General features: G+C 36.9%; 2 protein-coding genes across 7 annotated transcripts; both read left to right on the forward strand.

The window, feature by feature from the left end:
• The first annotated feature begins 526 nt into the window (after nt 1-526).
• On the forward strand, nt 527-7077 carry LOC107879119 (ATP-citrate synthase beta chain protein 2). Of its 4 annotated transcripts, XM_016726240.2 has the most exons (18): nt 889-947; nt 1053-1117; nt 1352-1473; nt 1585-1687; nt 2246-2311; nt 2441-2564; nt 2932-3066; nt 3405-3465; nt 3561-3637; nt 4755-4910; nt 5095-5223; nt 5313-5445; nt 5526-5653; nt 5787-5892; nt 5968-6044; nt 6160-6230; nt 6375-6659; nt 6773-7077. In XM_016726240.2, exons 3-18 carry the CDS (start codon nt 1374-1376, stop codon nt 6846-6848), a joined length of 1827 nt encoding a protein of 608 aa, XP_016581726.2. In that variant the 5' UTR covers nt 889-947; nt 1053-1117; nt 1352-1373; the 3' UTR covers nt 6849-7077. The 4 variants fall into 4 exon arrangements, with proteins under 4 accessions (XP_016581716.2, XP_016581721.2, XP_016581732.2 ...); XM_016726230.2 differs by lacking the exons at nt 889-947; nt 1053-1117 and adding an exon at nt 527-683; XM_016726235.2 differs by lacking the exons at nt 889-947; nt 1053-1117 and adding an exon at nt 551-759.
• A 718-nt stretch (nt 7078-7795) lies between these two features.
• Nucleotides 7796-15933, forward strand: LOC107879110 (phytochrome B). 3 transcript variants are annotated; one of them, XM_047407185.1, is made up of 5 exons: nt 7796-10670; nt 11537-12344; nt 13382-13675; nt 14893-14951; nt 15157-15263. In XM_047407185.1, exons 1-4 carry the CDS (start codon nt 8576-8578, stop codon nt 14948-14950), a joined length of 3255 nt encoding a protein of 1084 aa, XP_047263141.1. In that variant the 5' UTR covers nt 7796-8575; the 3' UTR covers nt 14951; nt 15157-15263. The 3 variants fall into 3 exon arrangements, with proteins under 3 accessions (XP_047263141.1, XP_016581708.2, XP_047263136.1); XM_016726222.2 differs by lacking the exon at nt 14893-14951 and having other exon boundaries at nt 7927-8362; nt 8543-10670; nt 15157-15933; XM_047407180.1 differs by lacking the exon at nt 14893-14951 and having other exon boundaries at nt 7928-10670; nt 15157-15933.
• The last annotated feature ends 1768 nt before the right edge of the window (nt 15934-17701 follow it).

Here is a 17701-nt window from a genome sequence, read left to right on the forward strand (position 1 = left end):
ATTGAATGATAGTTCAAATAGAAAACTTACAGTTCAATAATTTAAATATAAAATTCAAGAATACCTAAAACAATTGAAGTTTATTTTGACTGTAAATCTAATTTAATATAATAAATATAATATTTTTACAAATTAAATAGCAAATTAATCAAACCGAAATTATCATTTCCGTGGGATGCCCACATATAATTTCTAAGTGGAAGACTTTGGTAAAATTTCATCAGCGCGAGGAGTAGTATTTGTTTTTGCTAATAATAATATAATAATAAAATAAAGAAACGAAGAAAATTTAATTATCCGTGAACTAACAACCCGATGCCACCTCATAAACTTTTTTTCTTGGTTAGCACTACTACTAGTCTATTACTTTCAAATTAAATTATCCGTCTCAAATTTTTTAATTTAATTTCTTTTTAATTAATTAAAAAAATTTTTTTTTCTTCATGTTTTATCTTTTTCGTTAACTATTATTTTTTAAATTAAAATATAAATATAATTTAATAGCTAGTCATATTATTTTCCTATATTGTGATATCAATTTGGACGGAGGAGTATGTCTGTGTGGCAGTCCCCATTTCAATTCCATCCCATTGCCATTAATACTCCCTCCTAAATATAGAGAGAGATTCATCTAACATTCTCCAACCAGCTCTACTAGGGTAGTCCCCATTACTTTCTTATAGGTACATTTTCATTTGCTCTTTCTATTTATCTTTGGAGTTTCCGATCTCCAAGTTTCCTCTTAAAATCTTGCTTCGGGTTTGTGTCTTTTTCTGTGAATTGTTGAATCTTTGCTCTTGTTCAATTGTTTCGATACTTCCAAGGATATATATATGGTTTTATTATCTGTTCTTTTAAATATCGGATCTGCTTTAAGTCTTTTGTGAGAGGAGGACAGGTGCACTCTTTTGATTTGGTTTACGTATTAAAGATCTGATACTGGGAATGTAATTTGGATCCGTGCACCTAATTTTAGAATTGTAGTTGATTTGATATTGTATTTTGGAGTTCACAATCAATTTCGCACTGACCTTCTCATTGCTTGTTTGCAGAGCCAGTTTCCTATGCTGATATTTTACAGTTATTTGTTTGATTGAATGAATTCACGAGGATTTAGGTTCATTTTTGTTTTTCCTCTTTTGGAAGGAAAGATTTACAGAAACTTGTTAAGACTAAATAATCAGCTTTCTTACTCCTTTTTGTTCCTTGTGATCTTATTTATTTTGCAATGTTGTTGCTTCAGTAATATACTTCACGTATCAGTACTTGGCTACACATTCGCCCTCGACTGACTGTATTGATGAAATGTTTCATTGTCACCTCACTCATATGTATTGATTATGTTTTGCAGAGATCTCAGTTGACTTGGCAAAATGGCTACGGGACAACTTTTCTCCAAGACTACACAAGCTTTGTTCTACAACTACAAGCAGCTTCCTATTCAGCGCATGCTTGACTTTGATTTCCTTTGTGGTCGTACTACGCTTCTGGCTCTCAGTTGATTTACCGGAGAACATGCACACAACAATCTTGTAGTTTTCAACGTATTGGTTATTGTTAATTTCGTGCTTTTAAAATTTTCAGGGAGGGAAACACCATCTGTTGCTGGAATTATTAATCCTGGTTCTGAGGGATTCCAGAAACTTTTCTTTGGTCAGGAGGAAATTGCAATCCCTGTACATTCAACGTATGTCCTTTTTATCTCAGTTCTTGGTTATATTCCCATTTTATTTTGAGATTTTCAATTTGGATCTCTAAAGGCATTCTTTGATAGTCTTTCTCAATGTGGTCTTTGTTCTTACTGGTCCCTTCCAGTATGCTATTTCTCTTTGGTGTGGCTTACAAATATTTGGCCAACTGCTCCCAGTTTTAGCAATTGAGATTCCTGGATATGTGTTGATTTGTGTGCTAACTATTTAATTTGTTGGTTCATAATTGAGTCACTTAGAATAATGTGCAACATAGCAGACATGCAATCAAATCTGTTGTTGAATTTTCTCAGTTTGAATTACTTCAGTTAGTAAAAGATGATAATGTGTCATCACATTTTCTCGATATGAATTACTTCAGTTAGTAAAAGAATCCCTTAATTCTGAACTTTCTACAATGCCAGATATGTCATATATCTGGCAGGTATAATTGAACTGTGTTGTCTTTACTTACCTCTGTACTACTGGTTTCTATTTGTTGAAATGGTGTCTGTCACTTTCACTGATCATATTCTACATTTTACTCTTTTCTTCAGCATTGAAGCTGCCTGTGCTGCACATCCCACGGCTGATGTTTTCATAAACTTTGCGTCTTTCAGAAGGTTGATACTAACCACTGTTCTTGTTGTACTGTCTTCCTTAAATTGCCTTTTTTCTTCTCGAAGAGAAAACCTGAAGCTGCTAGAGATTTGCGATTGTCTCTGATGTTTAACTGTCTTATTCATTTGCAGTGCTGCTGCTTCCTCCATGTCGGCTCTTAAACAGCCAACCATCAAAGTTGCAGCTATTATTGCTGAAGGAGTTCCTGAGTCGGATGCTAAGCAGCTGATTGCTTATGCAAAGGCAAACAATAAGGTAATATTATGTCATATCACCAGGTTTCTGCTTGTAGGTTCATTATTATTTCGTCTGGATTGGGGGTTATATTTTTTTGAATGATGATGTATAATCAAGTATAGGATAAGCCTATGGACAGTAAAAATGAAGAAATTATCAATTAATTGTATAACATTTCATTTGCTTACCGTGGAGTCAATGAATTCCCCCTTCCCCTGTCCGCAGTTTTTATCTTTCTTAAAGAGATTATAGAAAAATGATAGAATGAGCTCTTAACAGATCATCAAATGGAGCATTTAAGAGGTCAATAACTTCCCTCACTCTAGCTTTCCTCCTTTATTGATTTCCAAAATTTTATGGTGTGTAAAATGGTTGTCTTTCTCAGGTGGTTATTGGTCCAGCTACTGTTGGAGGGATTCAAGCTGGTGCTTTCAAGATTGGTGATACTGCTGGAACAATTGATAACATTATTCAGTGCAAACTTTACAGGCCTGGATCTGTGGGCTTTGTATCAAAATCTGTGAGTGATTTTTAGAACCTCTTTCATCTTGTATTTTAATAAATATTAGAGAAATGTCTAATTGATTACACACCTGCAGCATTTTGTCCCCTTTTACTTTCTACCTTACTATCTCCGACAGCGCGATTAAGATAAGAACATGATTGTGAGATACTTCGATCTATTCTCAACTACTTTCAGATGCATATCTTCACCTAACTTAATGTATGAAATGATTCAAACATCTCTTTTACCAAACATTCATGCATGAAACCATGATCTCCCTCTAATATACGAAATCTATTCGAAAATAACATTTTCCAGTTTCAAGAATAATTTTTTCTTCTCTTGATGTCCAGGGTGGTATGTCTAATGAATTGTACAATACAATTGCTCGTGTGACTGATGGAATTTATGAAGGTTAGGCATTCAGAATTCTGAATCCATCCTATTGGGAGCATGTTTGTGTTGTCTTTATTAAGAAATAGAATGTGAGTCAATTATGGTCTATGCAGGAATTGCAATCGGTGGAGATGTTTTCCCTGGCTCTACCCTTTCAGATCATGTTTTGCGCTTCAACAATATCCCCCAGGTAATTCATTTGTATAGGCTACATTTTCCTTGTATATCTCCAAGTTCATCCTGAGGCCCCCGGTCTTGTTGCTTTATTTTGGTTTTCTAAAAGTTGGTGTATCAAAAGAGATCGGAAGAACAATTGAAAATGTCTCTCAATAATTTTGTTAACCATAGAGGGCTTTAAATAGCCCACTTGAAAACAGAAAATCTGCACAATTAAATTTGAAAACCTAAATAATCTCAACTAAACTTCAACAACAACAACAACAAACCCAGTGTATTCCCACTTAGTGGGGTCTGGGGGGGGTAAGATGTACGCAGTCCATACCTCTACCTCTGATGAAGTAGAAAGGCTGTTTCCGAAAGACCCCCGGCTCAAGTCACGAGATATCACACAACACATAGTACAGCACAGAAGCAGATGACATAACATAGATACGGCACCCATAAGGAATATAAAACAGAGTAAAGCAGGAATGCAGGAATATACAGCAAAGGAAAGCACACATATTCGTAATAAACATGGAACACGGAACACGGAACATTGAATACGGAATCATAGCAGGAATACACCCCCAACAAACCGTATTTCTTGCCAATCGTAGCATAAGTCTCTTCAACTGGCCTGGTCAATTGCAAAAGTGTATTTGCAGCATCTAAACTTATCTAACTAAATTTAATTTAAATGTAAACAGACTGACTCCTCCTGCAACTAAACTACTTCTTATACTAGTGAATCTGCAGTAACAGAAGCAAATTTCAACACTTCAAGAGATCCTGATTGTTTGTAGTTGTCTGAATGTGTCTATTGCCCTCGTTGTATGTTCCTAGAGAGAAGCTGCTTTTATCTTTATGATCATAAAGCTAACATTCCAACTGAGTAGCAAAAGTTTATCCCTTTCCACATACACACACACACTCACACTGACTTTGTTGCCTTTCTTCCTAATGTTCACCACTGGTGTTTATGATTTAAAGTTGATTTAATTCCACTGTGTTTATATAATACCTAGAAGCTCAATGGTGCTTAAGCAACTGATGTTATGATGTCTTGATTTATTTCCTGCTTCTGTTACCACTTTTTCAATTACTTGTTCTTCACTTTCTTTTAATCATGTTTTTGGTATTCTTAGGTAAAAATGGTGGTTGTTCTCGGGGAACTTGGTGGACGAGATGAATATTCCTTGGTTGAAGCCTTAAAGCAGGGAAGAATCAACAAGCCTGTTGTTGCCTGGGTTAGTGGAACTTGCGCTACACTCTTCAAGTCAGAAGTACAATTTGGTCATGCGGTGAGCTCTATTTTCATTATTTTCCGCATTTCCTAGAAACATGTTGCTAGTTGTCTCTCTCAAAGACCAAGAGATGTTTTGACAAAGTAGCTTTTTGCCTCTTCTCTTTCCTCCTTTTTAGAAGAGGCTGGACAGATAATCTTTGCACATGAAGTCTAACTTTGAATGGATCTTTGTCAAAAAGGGGGCAAAGAGTGGTGGTGAAATGGAGTCTGCACAAGCAAAGAATCAAGCACTCAGAGACGCCGGAGCTGTAGTTCCAACCTCGTATGAAGCTTTTGAAGGAGCAATCAAAGAAACTTTTGAAAAGCTAGTGAGTCTCTTGATATTCAGCAGAGATTTCTTGTTTATACCTTGTACTCTGCTATTAGTTCTAACAACACTGCATATTGGATTTGGTAGGTTGAAGCAGGAAATACTACGCCCCTAAAGGAAATTACACCTCCTCAAATACCTGAGGATCTTAGCACCGCAATTAAGAGTGGAAAAGTTCGGGCACCAACTCATATTATTTCTACAATATCTGATGATAGAGGTATAGTTGGATTTGTGTATTTTCTATCAATGATCAATTTGTTTCTCTGGTGGCTAAATAAGAGTCAGGAATATTCACAGGTGAAGAGCCTTGCTATGCTGGCGTACCCATGTCATCCATTGTGGAGCAGGGACTTGGTGTTGGTGATGTAATATCCCTCTTGTGGTTCAAACGTAGCCTACCACGTTACTGCACGCGCTTTATTGAGGTAAATTTCTTATTGTTGCAACTCTATCACTCTTTCAATAGGTTCTAAAAGCCTAATTTTGACTATCTGTTTCTGCGGCTATCATTCTTTTTCTAAACCTTAATATGCTCTGTCGTGGTTGATTTCTTGGCAGATTTGCGTTATGTTGTGTGCTGACCATGGTCCTTGTGTTTCTGGTGCACACAATTCCATTGTAACTGCCAGGGCGGGAAAAGATCTGGTTTCCTGCCTTGTTTCTGGTATGTTACAGTTTGTGGGTTTCTAGAAATGTGTTTATTTTTCAATCAGAACTGGAATAATGTGGCTCTTAATAGGATTGCTGACTATTGGTCCACGATTTGGTGGTGCTATTGATGATGCCGCCCGTTACTTCAAGGATGCTTATGACAAGGTGAGTGTTACGATTTATGCGCATTCTCTAAGCCACTCATCAGACGAGAAGAAGTTCCTGCTAGTCTCTTTTGTGTCTAGATGAATAGATATTTTCAAATGTTTTGTATTTGCAGGGTCTTACTCCATATGAGTTTGTGGAAAGTATGAAGAAGAAGGGAATCCGAGTGCCAGGAATTGGCCACAGGTAGCATATGTTGTAATTGTAGGATAATTGATTATATCCTAGAATTGTTCCTTGAATTGTAGAAGCAAAAAATGTACTGGAAAATCTTTTGAACTTGTCTTCTAGACTCTATTTGACGTACCACATCTACTTGTTGTGTGACAGGATTAAGAGAGGTGACAACAGAGATAAGAGAGTGGAACTACTGCAGCGTTATGCTAGGGAAAATTTCCCTTCTGTTAAGTACATGGAATATGCTGTTCAGGTTGAAACTTACACGCTCTCAAAGGCAAACAACCTAGTCCTCAATGTTGATGGTGCCATTGGATCCCTCTTCTTGGATCTCCTTGCGGGCAGTGGAATGTTCACCAAGCCAGAAATTGATGAAATTGTGGAGATTGGTTATCTCAATGGACTTTTCGTGCTGGCTCGTTCAATTGGGCTTATAGGGTGAGTTGCATGATGATGCTTAAACACCATTTTAGATTTACTGTCGGTAATTCTTGTTTATGATCGCTCGATTCTACTTCCTTAATGATGGCCTGTACCTTTTGAAATGTCAGGCACACATTTGATCAGAAGAGATTGAAACAGCCTCTGTACCGTCACCCATGGGAAGATGTCCTCTACACAAAGTGAAAAGTCTTCCCATAAAAACACGCAGAAAGTTGGCTGCTCCCAATCTAGAGCGTGCATTCAAACTTTTTGGTTAGGCATTTGTTGTGTGTGAGAGGTTACATGTGTTAAGCTAGTGTTTGTACTACCCAAGAGCTCTGATGAGGGTTTCATTCTGTAAGTTCTTTGGTAGATTCCTACGAGACAACTCTCAGTTATCATTTATGATCAATTCTTAGTTCCACTGCGCAAATGTTTGTTTCCCTCTTTACATGTCAGAAAGAAATAAGACATTCCATTGTTGTACCTGATTTCAAATGTCTTTACAAGGAGATTCTTCGTTCCTTGTCTATGCACTGTTTGCCAAAAAGAAAATTTAGTAGTTACATGAAAAGTTTTGGCTGTGATTTAAGATTTGAATAAATTTTGGCAGTCGTCATTAGCATGGGTCAATAAACCCGGAAGGTGCATAGTAAACATGCTATAACATATTAAATTACAGAATGAGCGTATACATATGTTATGGGAAGATATATTATGTTTTTTTAAGGTATCAAGTGCACGGATTTAAATTGTTAAGCACCCATAGGCGGTGTGTTTGTAAGCTGATTTTCTATTACTGTTAATCAAGTTCATGGCTAACACACCCATGTTGTTCCTTTCATTTGGAGAATTGGACAAGAGGGGAATTGGGTGTCAAATATAGTACGAGCCTTCACGTGGGAGGGGCAATGTGATATGAAAGGGAATACTCATCACTTTGCCCCCACCAATTCCATTATGATCCTTTTCATCTTTTTATCTTGTTCTTTTCTCCTCTTTTTCTCTCTCTATAGATAGATAGATGCAACATCATTAAAATTACTGCTCCCATTACTAGAATTAAAACTGGTATGAAGGATGCGAAGTTCTTGGAAATTAGACGAAACATAGCATTTTTATTTATTTCTTAAAATGGTCAATCTTATATTCCCACGTGGCCAAGTCCAAAACATGAATTCTCAGCCACTGAAAACACCCTGCTTTTATTGACAAACACACTTCCATTTCATCATATCCACATATGTTTCCACCTCAGAATATTGATCTGATAAAAAAACAACAATTATTAATATAGTAATTCACAGCAGAATAATAAGTCCGAGAAAGTATTTTACAACGGCAAAGCAAAGGTTCACGCATTCGATCAAACAAAATATATCCCTCCCTCTTTTATTTTTCTTCTTTCTTAACAAACAAACACTGAGATTTCCTTTTTGCTTCTCTAAGCATATTCCCTTAGATTTCTTGAAAATCTTTCAGGAAAATTTAGCAGACGGTTTAACCATAGATTTCAAATATTTTCATTTTATTGAAAACTTTTAAAATTGAAGTTGTGTTTAATTATACTTTTTATAAAATGACAGGAAAGGAAAGAGCACTTTTACAACTTAAGAGTTGAAGATAAAGTTGGAAAATAGGTTGTAGTGAATAATTTCCAAATTATAATTATTGCGAAAAGAAGAAGGAAGAAGTGAATACTGCTTGTGGCGAAACAGGTCCACCATATTACTCACTACTACTATAAATTTGTCAAAACCCCATTGCTGAATTCAACCAAAAATTCAATCTTTTTTCAGCTTACACATCTGTTAGGAGTTGCCCAAAGTCATTTTCTTTTTTTCAGCTCATTCTGTTTTATTAGGGTTTTAAATTGACAAGTTTTTTCCATGTAATAGCAAGAAAAATAGGATTGTGAGGAGGAGAGAAAAATGGCTTCAGGAAGTAGAACAAAGCATTCCCCTCACAACTCATCACAAGGTCAAGCTCAAGCTCAAGCTCAAGCTCAATCTTCAGGTACAAGTAATGTGAATTACAAAGATTCAATAAGCAAAGCCATAGCACAGTACACAGCTGATGCTAGGCTTCATGCTGTTTTTGAACAATCTGGTGAGTCTGGCAAGTCTTTTGATTATTCACAGTCTGTTAAAACTACTACACAGTCTGTGCCTGAACAGCAAATTACTGCTTATTTGACTAAAATCCAAAGAGGAGGTCATATTCAACCTTTTGGTTGTATGATTGCTGTTGATGAGACTAGTTTTCGTGTTTTAGCTTATACCGAAAACGCCTCTGAAATGCTTAGTCTAACTCCACAATCAGTTCCAAGCCTTGACAGGTCTGAGATCCTCACTATTGGAACTGATGTTAGGACCCTTTTTACCCCTTCAAGCTCTCTTTTGCTTGAAAGAGCATTTGGGGCACGTGAGATCACTTTACTCAACCCTATTTGGATTCATTCCAAGAATTCTGGGAAGCCCTTTTATGCTATTTTGCACAGGGTGGATGTCGGCATTGTCATTGATTTGGAGCCTGCCAGAACTGAGGACCCTGCTTTATCTATTGCTGGAGCAGTGCAGTCGCAAAAACTTGCTGTGAGAGCTATTTCTCATTTGCAATCACTTCCTGGCGGGGACATTAAGCTTTTGTGTGATACTGTGGTTGAGAGTGTCAGGGAGTTAACTGGCTATGACCGGGTTATGGTGTATAAATTTCACGAGGATGAGCATGGTGAGGTAGTGGCTGAGAGCAAAAGACCTGATTTAGAGCCCTATATCGGTTTGCATTATCCTGCTACTGACATTCCTCAAGCTTCACGCTTTTTGTTTAAGCAGAACAGGGTAAGAATGATTGTGGACTGCCACGCCACCCCTGTGCGGGTTATTCAGGATGAATCACTGATGCAACCTTTATGTCTAGTTGGTTCCACACTTAGAGCTCCTCATGGTTGCCACGCGCAGTACATGGCAAATATGGGGTCTATTGCCTCGTTAACACTGGCAGTAATTATAAATGGAAATGATGAGGAAGCTGTGGGGGGCGGCCGAAATTCAATGAGGCTATGGGGCTTAGTTGTTGGACACCACACATCTGCTCGGTGCATTCCATTCCCTCTTAGGTATGCGTGTGAATTCCTTATGCAGGCCTTTGGACTCCAATTGAACATGGAGTTGCAACTGGCATCACAGTTGTCTGAGAAACATGTTTTAAGGACACAGACACTGTTATGTGACATGCTCCTTCGAGACTCACCTACGGGGATTGTTACCCAAAGCCCCAGTATTATGGACCTTGTGAAGTGCGACGGTGCTGCTCTATACTACCAGGGGAAGTACTATCCATTAGGTGTTACACCAACTGAACCTCAGATAAAGGACATTGTGGAGTGGTTATTGACTTACCATGGGGACTCAACAGGTTTAAGTACCGACAGTTTGGCTGATGCTGGGTATCCTGGGGCAGCTTCACTTGGTGATGCAGTTTGTGGTATGGCTGTTGCTTATATAACTTCTAAAGATTTCTTGTTTTGGTTTCGCTCCCACACCGCGAAAGAGATAAAGTGGGGTGGTGCAAAGCATCATCCTGAAGACAAGGATGACGGGCAGAGAATGCATCCACGTTCTTCCTTCAAGGCATTTCTGGAAGTTGTTAAAAGTCGGAGCTCACCATGGGAAAATGCAGAAATGGATGCAATTCATTCTTTGCAGCTTATTCTGCGAGATTCATTTAAGGATACTGAGGCAAGTAATTCTAAGGCTGTCGTGCATGCTCAGCTTGGGGAAATGGAGTTGCAAGGGATAGATGAACTTAGTTCTGTTGCCAGAGAAATGGTTAGATTGATAGAGACCGCAACAGCTCCCATATTTGCTGTTGATGTCGAAGGTCGCATAAACGGGTGGAATGCAAAGGTCGCTGAATTGACAGGTTTATCAGTTGAAGAAGCTATGGGGAAGTCTTTGGTTCATGATCTTGTACATAAAGAATCACAGGAGACTGCTGAGAAACTTTTGTACAATGCTCTAAGAGGTTATACCTGTCTTTATTTTCTTCATTTCCAAATGATAGTACAGTTTTTAAGTTGTAGAGTTTCTTTGCTCTGCATGAGTGGTATAATCTTACCTTTTCTCTTCTTTGTGTTTGAAAATTGAATGCGAAGAAATCATGTGCTTTTAGTGATTTTCTTTACTCTGAGTCTTTTGAAAAAAATGTTGGTTCACATAGGTTCACTTCATCTTGTTGAATTTGTGAACTGAAGCATGTAGTTTTGTTGTGTGTGTTTTGGGGGTGGAGGGATATGGCATGGTGTGCGACTAAATGGAGAGGTATTATGCACAAAACCAAGTTAATCAATCAACTACACCTCAATCCAAAACTAGTTATATCGTCTGTATGAATCCCTTCATATCCATTCCACACTACTTTGTTCCATTATATGGAGGTTTGTTTTGATCCTTGCCTTTCTATGGTAAAAGTTGTGTAAAACAAGTTCAATGTATACGAATGTTCCCTTAGGCATTATCTGGCATTTGGACGCATTCAAATTGCAAACTTTTACTGCAAAACAATTAATATGTAGTAGTGGTTATGAGGATTCACTTGCTGATAACATCCAGGATCACTGATTCACCTTCGGTAATCTGACAAGAGAGTTTTATTCTACCACCAAAGTGTTAGCTTCTTTTTTTACTTCACCAAAGCCATTTCTTGTACAGTACAGATTTAGGTTAATTCCTGCTTATAGAGAACCTTCTCTCTGTATTGTGTGTTTAGGTTGGCTCTTCAATAGTCTGTAACTGAAATAACTGGTATCAACTCTGCTCCTGTTCTACTCATCCCCTGCAACAAACATCTAAAAAGAAAAAGAAACTAATATTGTAGCCCTACTACTGCAGGTGAGGAAGATAAAAATGTAGAAATAAAGCTAAGGACATTTGGAGCTGAGCAACTAAAGAAAGCTGTTTTTGTAGTGGTTAATGCTTGCTCTAGCAAAGATTACACAAACAACATTGTTGGTGTTTGCTTTGTTGGGCAGGATGTTACTGGGCAAAAAGTTGTTATGGACAAGTTTATTCACATCCAAGGTGATTACAAGGCCATTGTGCACAGCCCCAATCCTCTGATCCCTCCCATATTTGCATCAGATGAGAACACTTGTTGCTCTGAGTGGAACACCGCCATGGAAAATCTCACTGGTTGGTCCAGAGGGGAGATTGTTGGAAAAATGCTAGTTGGTGAGATTTTTGGAAGTTGTTGTCGGCTCAAGGGTCCAGATGCCATGACAAAGTTCATGATCGTGTTGCATAATGCAATTGGAGGTCAGGATACAGACAAGTTTCCATTTTCCTTTTTTGACCGAAATGGGAAATATGTGCAGGCTCTTTTGACTGCAAACAAGAGAGTCAATATGGAGGGCCATACTATTGGGGCTTTTTGTTTCATGCAGATAGCCAGTCCTGAATTGCAGCAAGCTCTAAGAGTTCAAAGGCAACAGGAAAAGAAGTGTTATTCTCAGATGAAAGAGTTGGCATACATTTGTCAGGAAATAAAAAGTCCTCTTAATGGAATACGCTTTACAAATTCATTGTTGGAGGCCACAGATTTGACAGAAAATCAGAAGCAGTATCTGGTGACAAGTGCTGCTTGTGAGAGGCAGATGTCTAAGATCATAAGGGATGTTGATCTGGAAAACATTGAGTTCGGGTAAGTCTTTTTTTATTAGATTATGCTTGCTAATAAGTCTTTCAAAGCCAGTGTTGCTTGGTTCCTCCAAAAATGTTGCTGGGTGCATGTCAGATCCTCCAAAATCATGCATTTTTGGAGGAACGGACATGATGCAGCAGTATTTTTGGAAGTCCAACAACATAATTTGAACTAATACTTTCTCCATATTATGGGCATGGAGTTTAAGAAAGAAAGATTTCATGAAACTTGTGGACGTGTGGTCTTATACATGCCGTGCCATTTCTGTGGCTCTAAAAACATGCTATGATCGAGTGGGAACTTTAAGTTACCTATTTCCAAAATGAAAAGTTCATTCTTTTTGGAAAACTGACTAAAATAGAACAGAGGACGGAGTAGCTATTTATCCAGAATATAATATCTTAGAGTGTAACTCTGGAATCAAAAGTAATAAATTCAGGAGTTTCTTTTAAAACAACAACAGGCTGCAGTTGACATTATAGTATGAGCCACGGTTCAGGTTTTTCAATAGATTCAGAAGAAAATTCAACAGAAGATGTGTACCGTATCTAAGTTGTGAACTTGAGATCCTAATGATGAAAGTATAAAAATCTACCCTCCTATTATCCCATTCTTATCTGAGGTTTTACATTATATTTTGATGTCTAGATGATTACTATTTCAGCACGAAAACTGGCTTGGGTACAATGTCGACTCAGAACTTGAACAAACTGAAGTGAAGTGCTTTAGACTAACTGAAACGAGGCAATGTTTTCTGTATAATACTAGTACTTTTTCTTTTGAATATCTACGGTAGATACATTAGTTATTCACTTCTTACTTGCATGCAAGTTTCTTGGGGACACAAACACAGGTTCGTTTAGAGTCATTTCCTGCATATGTCTATACCATGTGAAATTAACTGTTTTGGATTTCTTTCTTTTTAATGTGTTCTTCTGTAGGTTGAGGGAGGGGATTATGGGCATGTATTTCTATTCTATGTAGAATTAGCAACCTTTTTCCTTGCAGAATTTGACTGACCTTTGATCTTCTAACAGTGCACTGACCCTTGAGATAGAAGACTTTTTTCTTGGGAGTGTAATAGATGCTGTTGTTAGCCAAGTGATGTTATTGCTGAGGGAAAAGGGTGTGCAATTAATCCGGGATATACCAGAGGAAATTAAGACATTAATAGTTCATGGTGATCAAGTGAGAATTCAACAGGTCTTGGCAGATTTCTTGCTGAACATGGTACAGTATGCACCATCACCTGACGGGTGGGTAGAGATCCAACTTCGACCAAGTATAAAGCCATTATCTGATGGAGTAACTATTGTGCATATTGAACTCAGGTACATTTTATAATCTTCTCTTCCTGTAACTACAGGCAGACGCGCTATATTAATTGATAACTCTCGCCACTATCATGCAACCTTGATTGTCTAAATGGTTCTTGAGAAGTCTTCAGTCCCCATTTGAATGCCATCTGCTGCTAACGTCAGTCATTTATTTCAGATTATTTTCTGTAGATTACTTGGTTGATAATATTTCTGATTGCTCCAACAGGCACGTTAGAATATGAGAATTATGACCCAATGAGTTATAATGTAATGTTAAGAGGAGTATAAAAATTCCATGTACGTTTAGACGTCATGGAAATTTACAGTAGGGATTATAACATACGAGCATAAGTAAGAGGTGCATTTTAGTACTTCTCTTTGGCATAGATTTTACCCTGCCTTCTCTCTTCATGCCTCATCTCCTATTCATATATATAGTTTTTGCCTTCTTCTATCAACTTCCATTGACTCAGCAGTGACAACCTATAAAGTGAGAGTTTATACAATCTTCTGCTAGTTTTTTTTTCGTTTCTTTCTGAACATACCGCCTGGTTGCTTACCTTTTAGTCTAGTTCCATCCCGTACATAAGTAACCTATCTATTGCATTGCCTTTAAATACTTATTTTTCATCAATGCTCTTCTCTTTTTCTTTCTCAAGCTCACTTCGTTTTTTGCTGTAAAGGAGGTTAACACATGCTTTCGTTTAAATTTTATAAGCTGACCAAGCTCAAGCAAGAACTAATACTGCAATTAGTTGACAGATGGATAAGATTAGGATCTCTAGATGTGAATTTTGACATTGGTAAATTGATCAGGCAGCATCAATTTTGTTTGTTGAGCTCTTTTACTTGACTCTACCATTACTCGTTTTTCGTCTTTCCGCTTTAATTTCCTGTGTTTCGAGTAGGAAAAAGCATCTTCTCCGCATCAAACTCACACTTCATCTATAAAGTTTCTATTTCAGTTTTGAACTGAAACAGCAGAATTATAAGCTTCTAATGAACTGCCCAAATACAACTGCTTATAGATGAGAACATTGGTGGACTTCATAACTAAGACACTGTAATCTCAACCCAGCGATAGGAATGAGTAAAAGGATAGGCTTAATCTTTTAGTTTTGATATTTAATCTTACTAAACTTATCATGGTGCTTGAATGTGGTAATTAATAACTGCCAAACACTTTTCATTGTAGATATAAATATATCCGCAAACATTTACCTCTGCAGGTTTTGGTGTTTACTAGCACATCCTAGGTCTCACTTTATTAGCTTTCCTGGAGATTGAGGTGGGCCAAAATGTATTCCAAAATATTCATCCTGCCAGTGTTTTACTAGTATCCTAGGTTGCACTTTGTTTTTGTAATTAACTCTTGCCTTGTATTAGAGAAAAATTGAGTTCTAGGGGTAATGTTTCAGTAGTTCCACACTTGTTGGTGTGCTATACTACCTTAACTAGTAAATATTCTTTTTTCTTTTTTTTTTTTGGAATAGGATTGTATGCCCTGGTGAAGGGCTTCCTCCTGAATTGGTTCAAGACATGTTCCATAGCAGTCGGTGGGTAACTCAGGAAGGCCTAGGGCTGAGCATGTGCAGAAAAATGTTAAAGCTTATGAATGGAGAAATCCAGTATATCAGAGAATCAGAAAGATGCTATTTCCTGATTATCCTAGACCTGCCAATGACGACCCACAGGGGTTCAAAGAGTGTTAGCTAGGCTAACAACGCAGTAAGAGAAGAACCTGTAATATCTCTTAAAATTGCAAGCTGGTGAAATTCTGGTTATGCCTCTGATCCTTGACTGGAGCTTGACAAAAGAGAAAGCAAGTATGGGGAATTAAGCAGCATCATGCTAAGAGTACTGACTGGGCTGTTTCGGGTTTCCTAAGTTTTGTGACTTGTATTTGCTGGCGTCTTTTACAACTCCGACCTAGTATTCTCAGCATATGCGAGGGATTAAGTTGAGAAAGCTGTTGCTACGTGGTGCAAGCTTTTTAGTAATTCTTGACGTAGTAAGTGGATAATTGCCAAATAATTGGAAATGGTTAGCATCATCTGAAATTAATTGATCCCAGAGCTGATGTGGGTAGCATAAAGAAATGTAACAATTGTATTGTTGTATAATAGTATGTATTAAGAGGTAAATAAATATCATCCTTACCAATGGTCTGGCGGAGTTGGCGGCTCCCACTCTTTGTAACATTAGGATTTCTTCAAATTTATGTAACATCAACATCCTGAGAATTTTATATTACTAAGCTCCTCTTGCAAGGAATGGTTGCCATTTTAAACTACTATATATATAGCAAATAACCAAAGCTTTTTCAAGTTCCACCATTTTTTTGTTTTGTTAATTGTCCATCTCAGTTAAAATCACATGGCTTTGTGCAGTCGGTAATTTAGCATCTTCTACTTCATGTTTGTTAGTGAGTTCCTTGGTCCACAAATTCAATTTTTTTCACTTTCTTATCTAGGTCTTGGCTGATCTTCTTCCTATTTCTGGAAATAATTTATCAAATTTGAACTCTTCTTGCTTAGTGCATTCTTCATTCTGAACATTATTGTGTGTGAATGAATTAGCTCTTAATCTATTAGCTTTATATTTTAAATTTGCCTCTTCCTACTTTTATTCTTAAGCATGCATGTAACTCTCCTGCTTTACTGACTCAAATTTTAAATTGGGAAAAGGATTTTAAATTGTGAAAAGGCTCTATCAAACTATTAGAAATGACTCATTAATATCATTCGTTATAAATTTGGCTCATCTATGCCACTATCATTGAATGTTTGGTTCATCTATGTCACTGTCGTTACAGAAAGGTTCATTCTTGCAACGGTGACTTTTACAAAATCATCTTTGTCACGTGGTCTCTTATTAGAGATCAACATTACCAAATTTAAATCAACTAATATTAAAATAAAAAATCGAACCCATTAAAATAAAATTTGTTTCACACAGTTAAAATAAAAATTGAACTTATTAAACATAAAAATCAGACTAATTAAAAATAAAAGTCAAACCCATTAATTGTGTTGGATTTTAGTTTAATGCATATGATCATTTATTTTGATCTAAGTAATATTGGTTTATTTAAATTTAGTGCGTGAACTAATAATAAGAGGTTATGTGGTAAAAATAGTTTTTGCAAAAATCGTCATTGCAAAATAATGGCTCAAATGAACTTTTCTAATGAACTTTTCGGTAACAACAGTGGTATAAATGAACTAAACTTTCAAAGATAGTCACATAGATAAGTCAAACTTATAACGGATAGCATAAATAAATTATTTTCGATAGTTCAATATTGTTTTAAGCTTTTCCCTTTTAAATTTGCCTCCACTGTTTATATGTTGAGATCACGAATGCCTCCGCCGGACTGCAAGTCCGATTCATGTAGACCTAGAAAATAATGCGTACCATGGAAAAAATATGATCTATATAGGCTATACTAATAAATTGCAATTGAGTTGTTTCAATGTGATAATATGTTTAAGGCCTGTATACTTTAGGGGTCTTTTAATATTCGTTGAGATTATACGTAGCAATTGAAAACAAAGACAACCTTTTGTGCTGGGCAAACTATATTTTCAATAATACTATATGTTTGAGGAAAATTTTTACCAATGAAAAAGGCCCGATCAATATTAGTTGTGTGATCCACAATTATTCTTTTGATGATACTTGATTAGTGGACTTCTTTATATATTTTTGGCCAAATTCATCGGCTGCCCCTATACTTGATACGATCTTTCACTTTGGTACCTTAGCTAGACAATATTCATTTTTGGCACCTCAAGTAGCTATAAGTGTGTCATTTTGATACTTTTCGCTGACATAGCAAAGAGAGTGCATTATACTCTCTATAGGCACGTGAATGATGAATTTAATCGATTTTTAATTTTTTTCCCTCTTCTTCCTTTTCTCAATTACTCCGACTATTTCTCATACTTTTTCACCATTTTTTCACCTTTGCATCAACCTTAAACTCAAATATGTTCTTCAAATCTCTCAATAGTTGTAGTCCCTCTCTCCCAACAC

This window comes from Capsicum annuum, chromosome 1 (genome assembly GCF_002878395.1).
Source record: "Capsicum annuum cultivar UCD-10X-F1 chromosome 1, UCD10Xv1.1, whole genome shotgun sequence".
NCBI classification, from domain to species: Eukaryota; Viridiplantae; Streptophyta; class Magnoliopsida; order Solanales; family Solanaceae; genus Capsicum; species Capsicum annuum.

Excerpts from the sequence above, each read along its gene's own strand:
- LOC107879119 (XM_016726230.2), top strand. The coding sequence starts at position 1,374 with ATGGCTACGGGACAACTTTTCTCCAAGACTACACAAGCTTTGTTCTAC. Across the intron at positions 3,067-3,404 it reads TGGGCTTTGTATCAAAATCT|GGTGGTATGTCTAATGAATT; the intron begins GTGAGTGATTTT and ends CTTGATGTCCAG. Across the intron at positions 5,654-5,786 it reads ACTGCACGCGCTTTATTGAG|ATTTGCGTTATGTTGTGTGC; the intron begins GTAAATTTCTTA and ends ATTTCTTGGCAG.
- LOC107879110 (XM_016726222.2), top strand. The coding sequence starts at position 8,576 with ATGGCTTCAGGAAGTAGAACAAAGCATTCCCCTCACAACTCATCACAA. Across the intron at positions 12,345-13,381 it reads CTGGAAAACATTGAGTTCGG|TGCACTGACCCTTGAGATAG; the intron begins GTAAGTCTTTTT and ends ATCTTCTAACAG. Across the intron at positions 13,676-15,156 it reads ATTGTGCATATTGAACTCAG|GATTGTATGCCCTGGTGAAG; the intron begins GTACATTTTATA and ends TTTTTGGAATAG.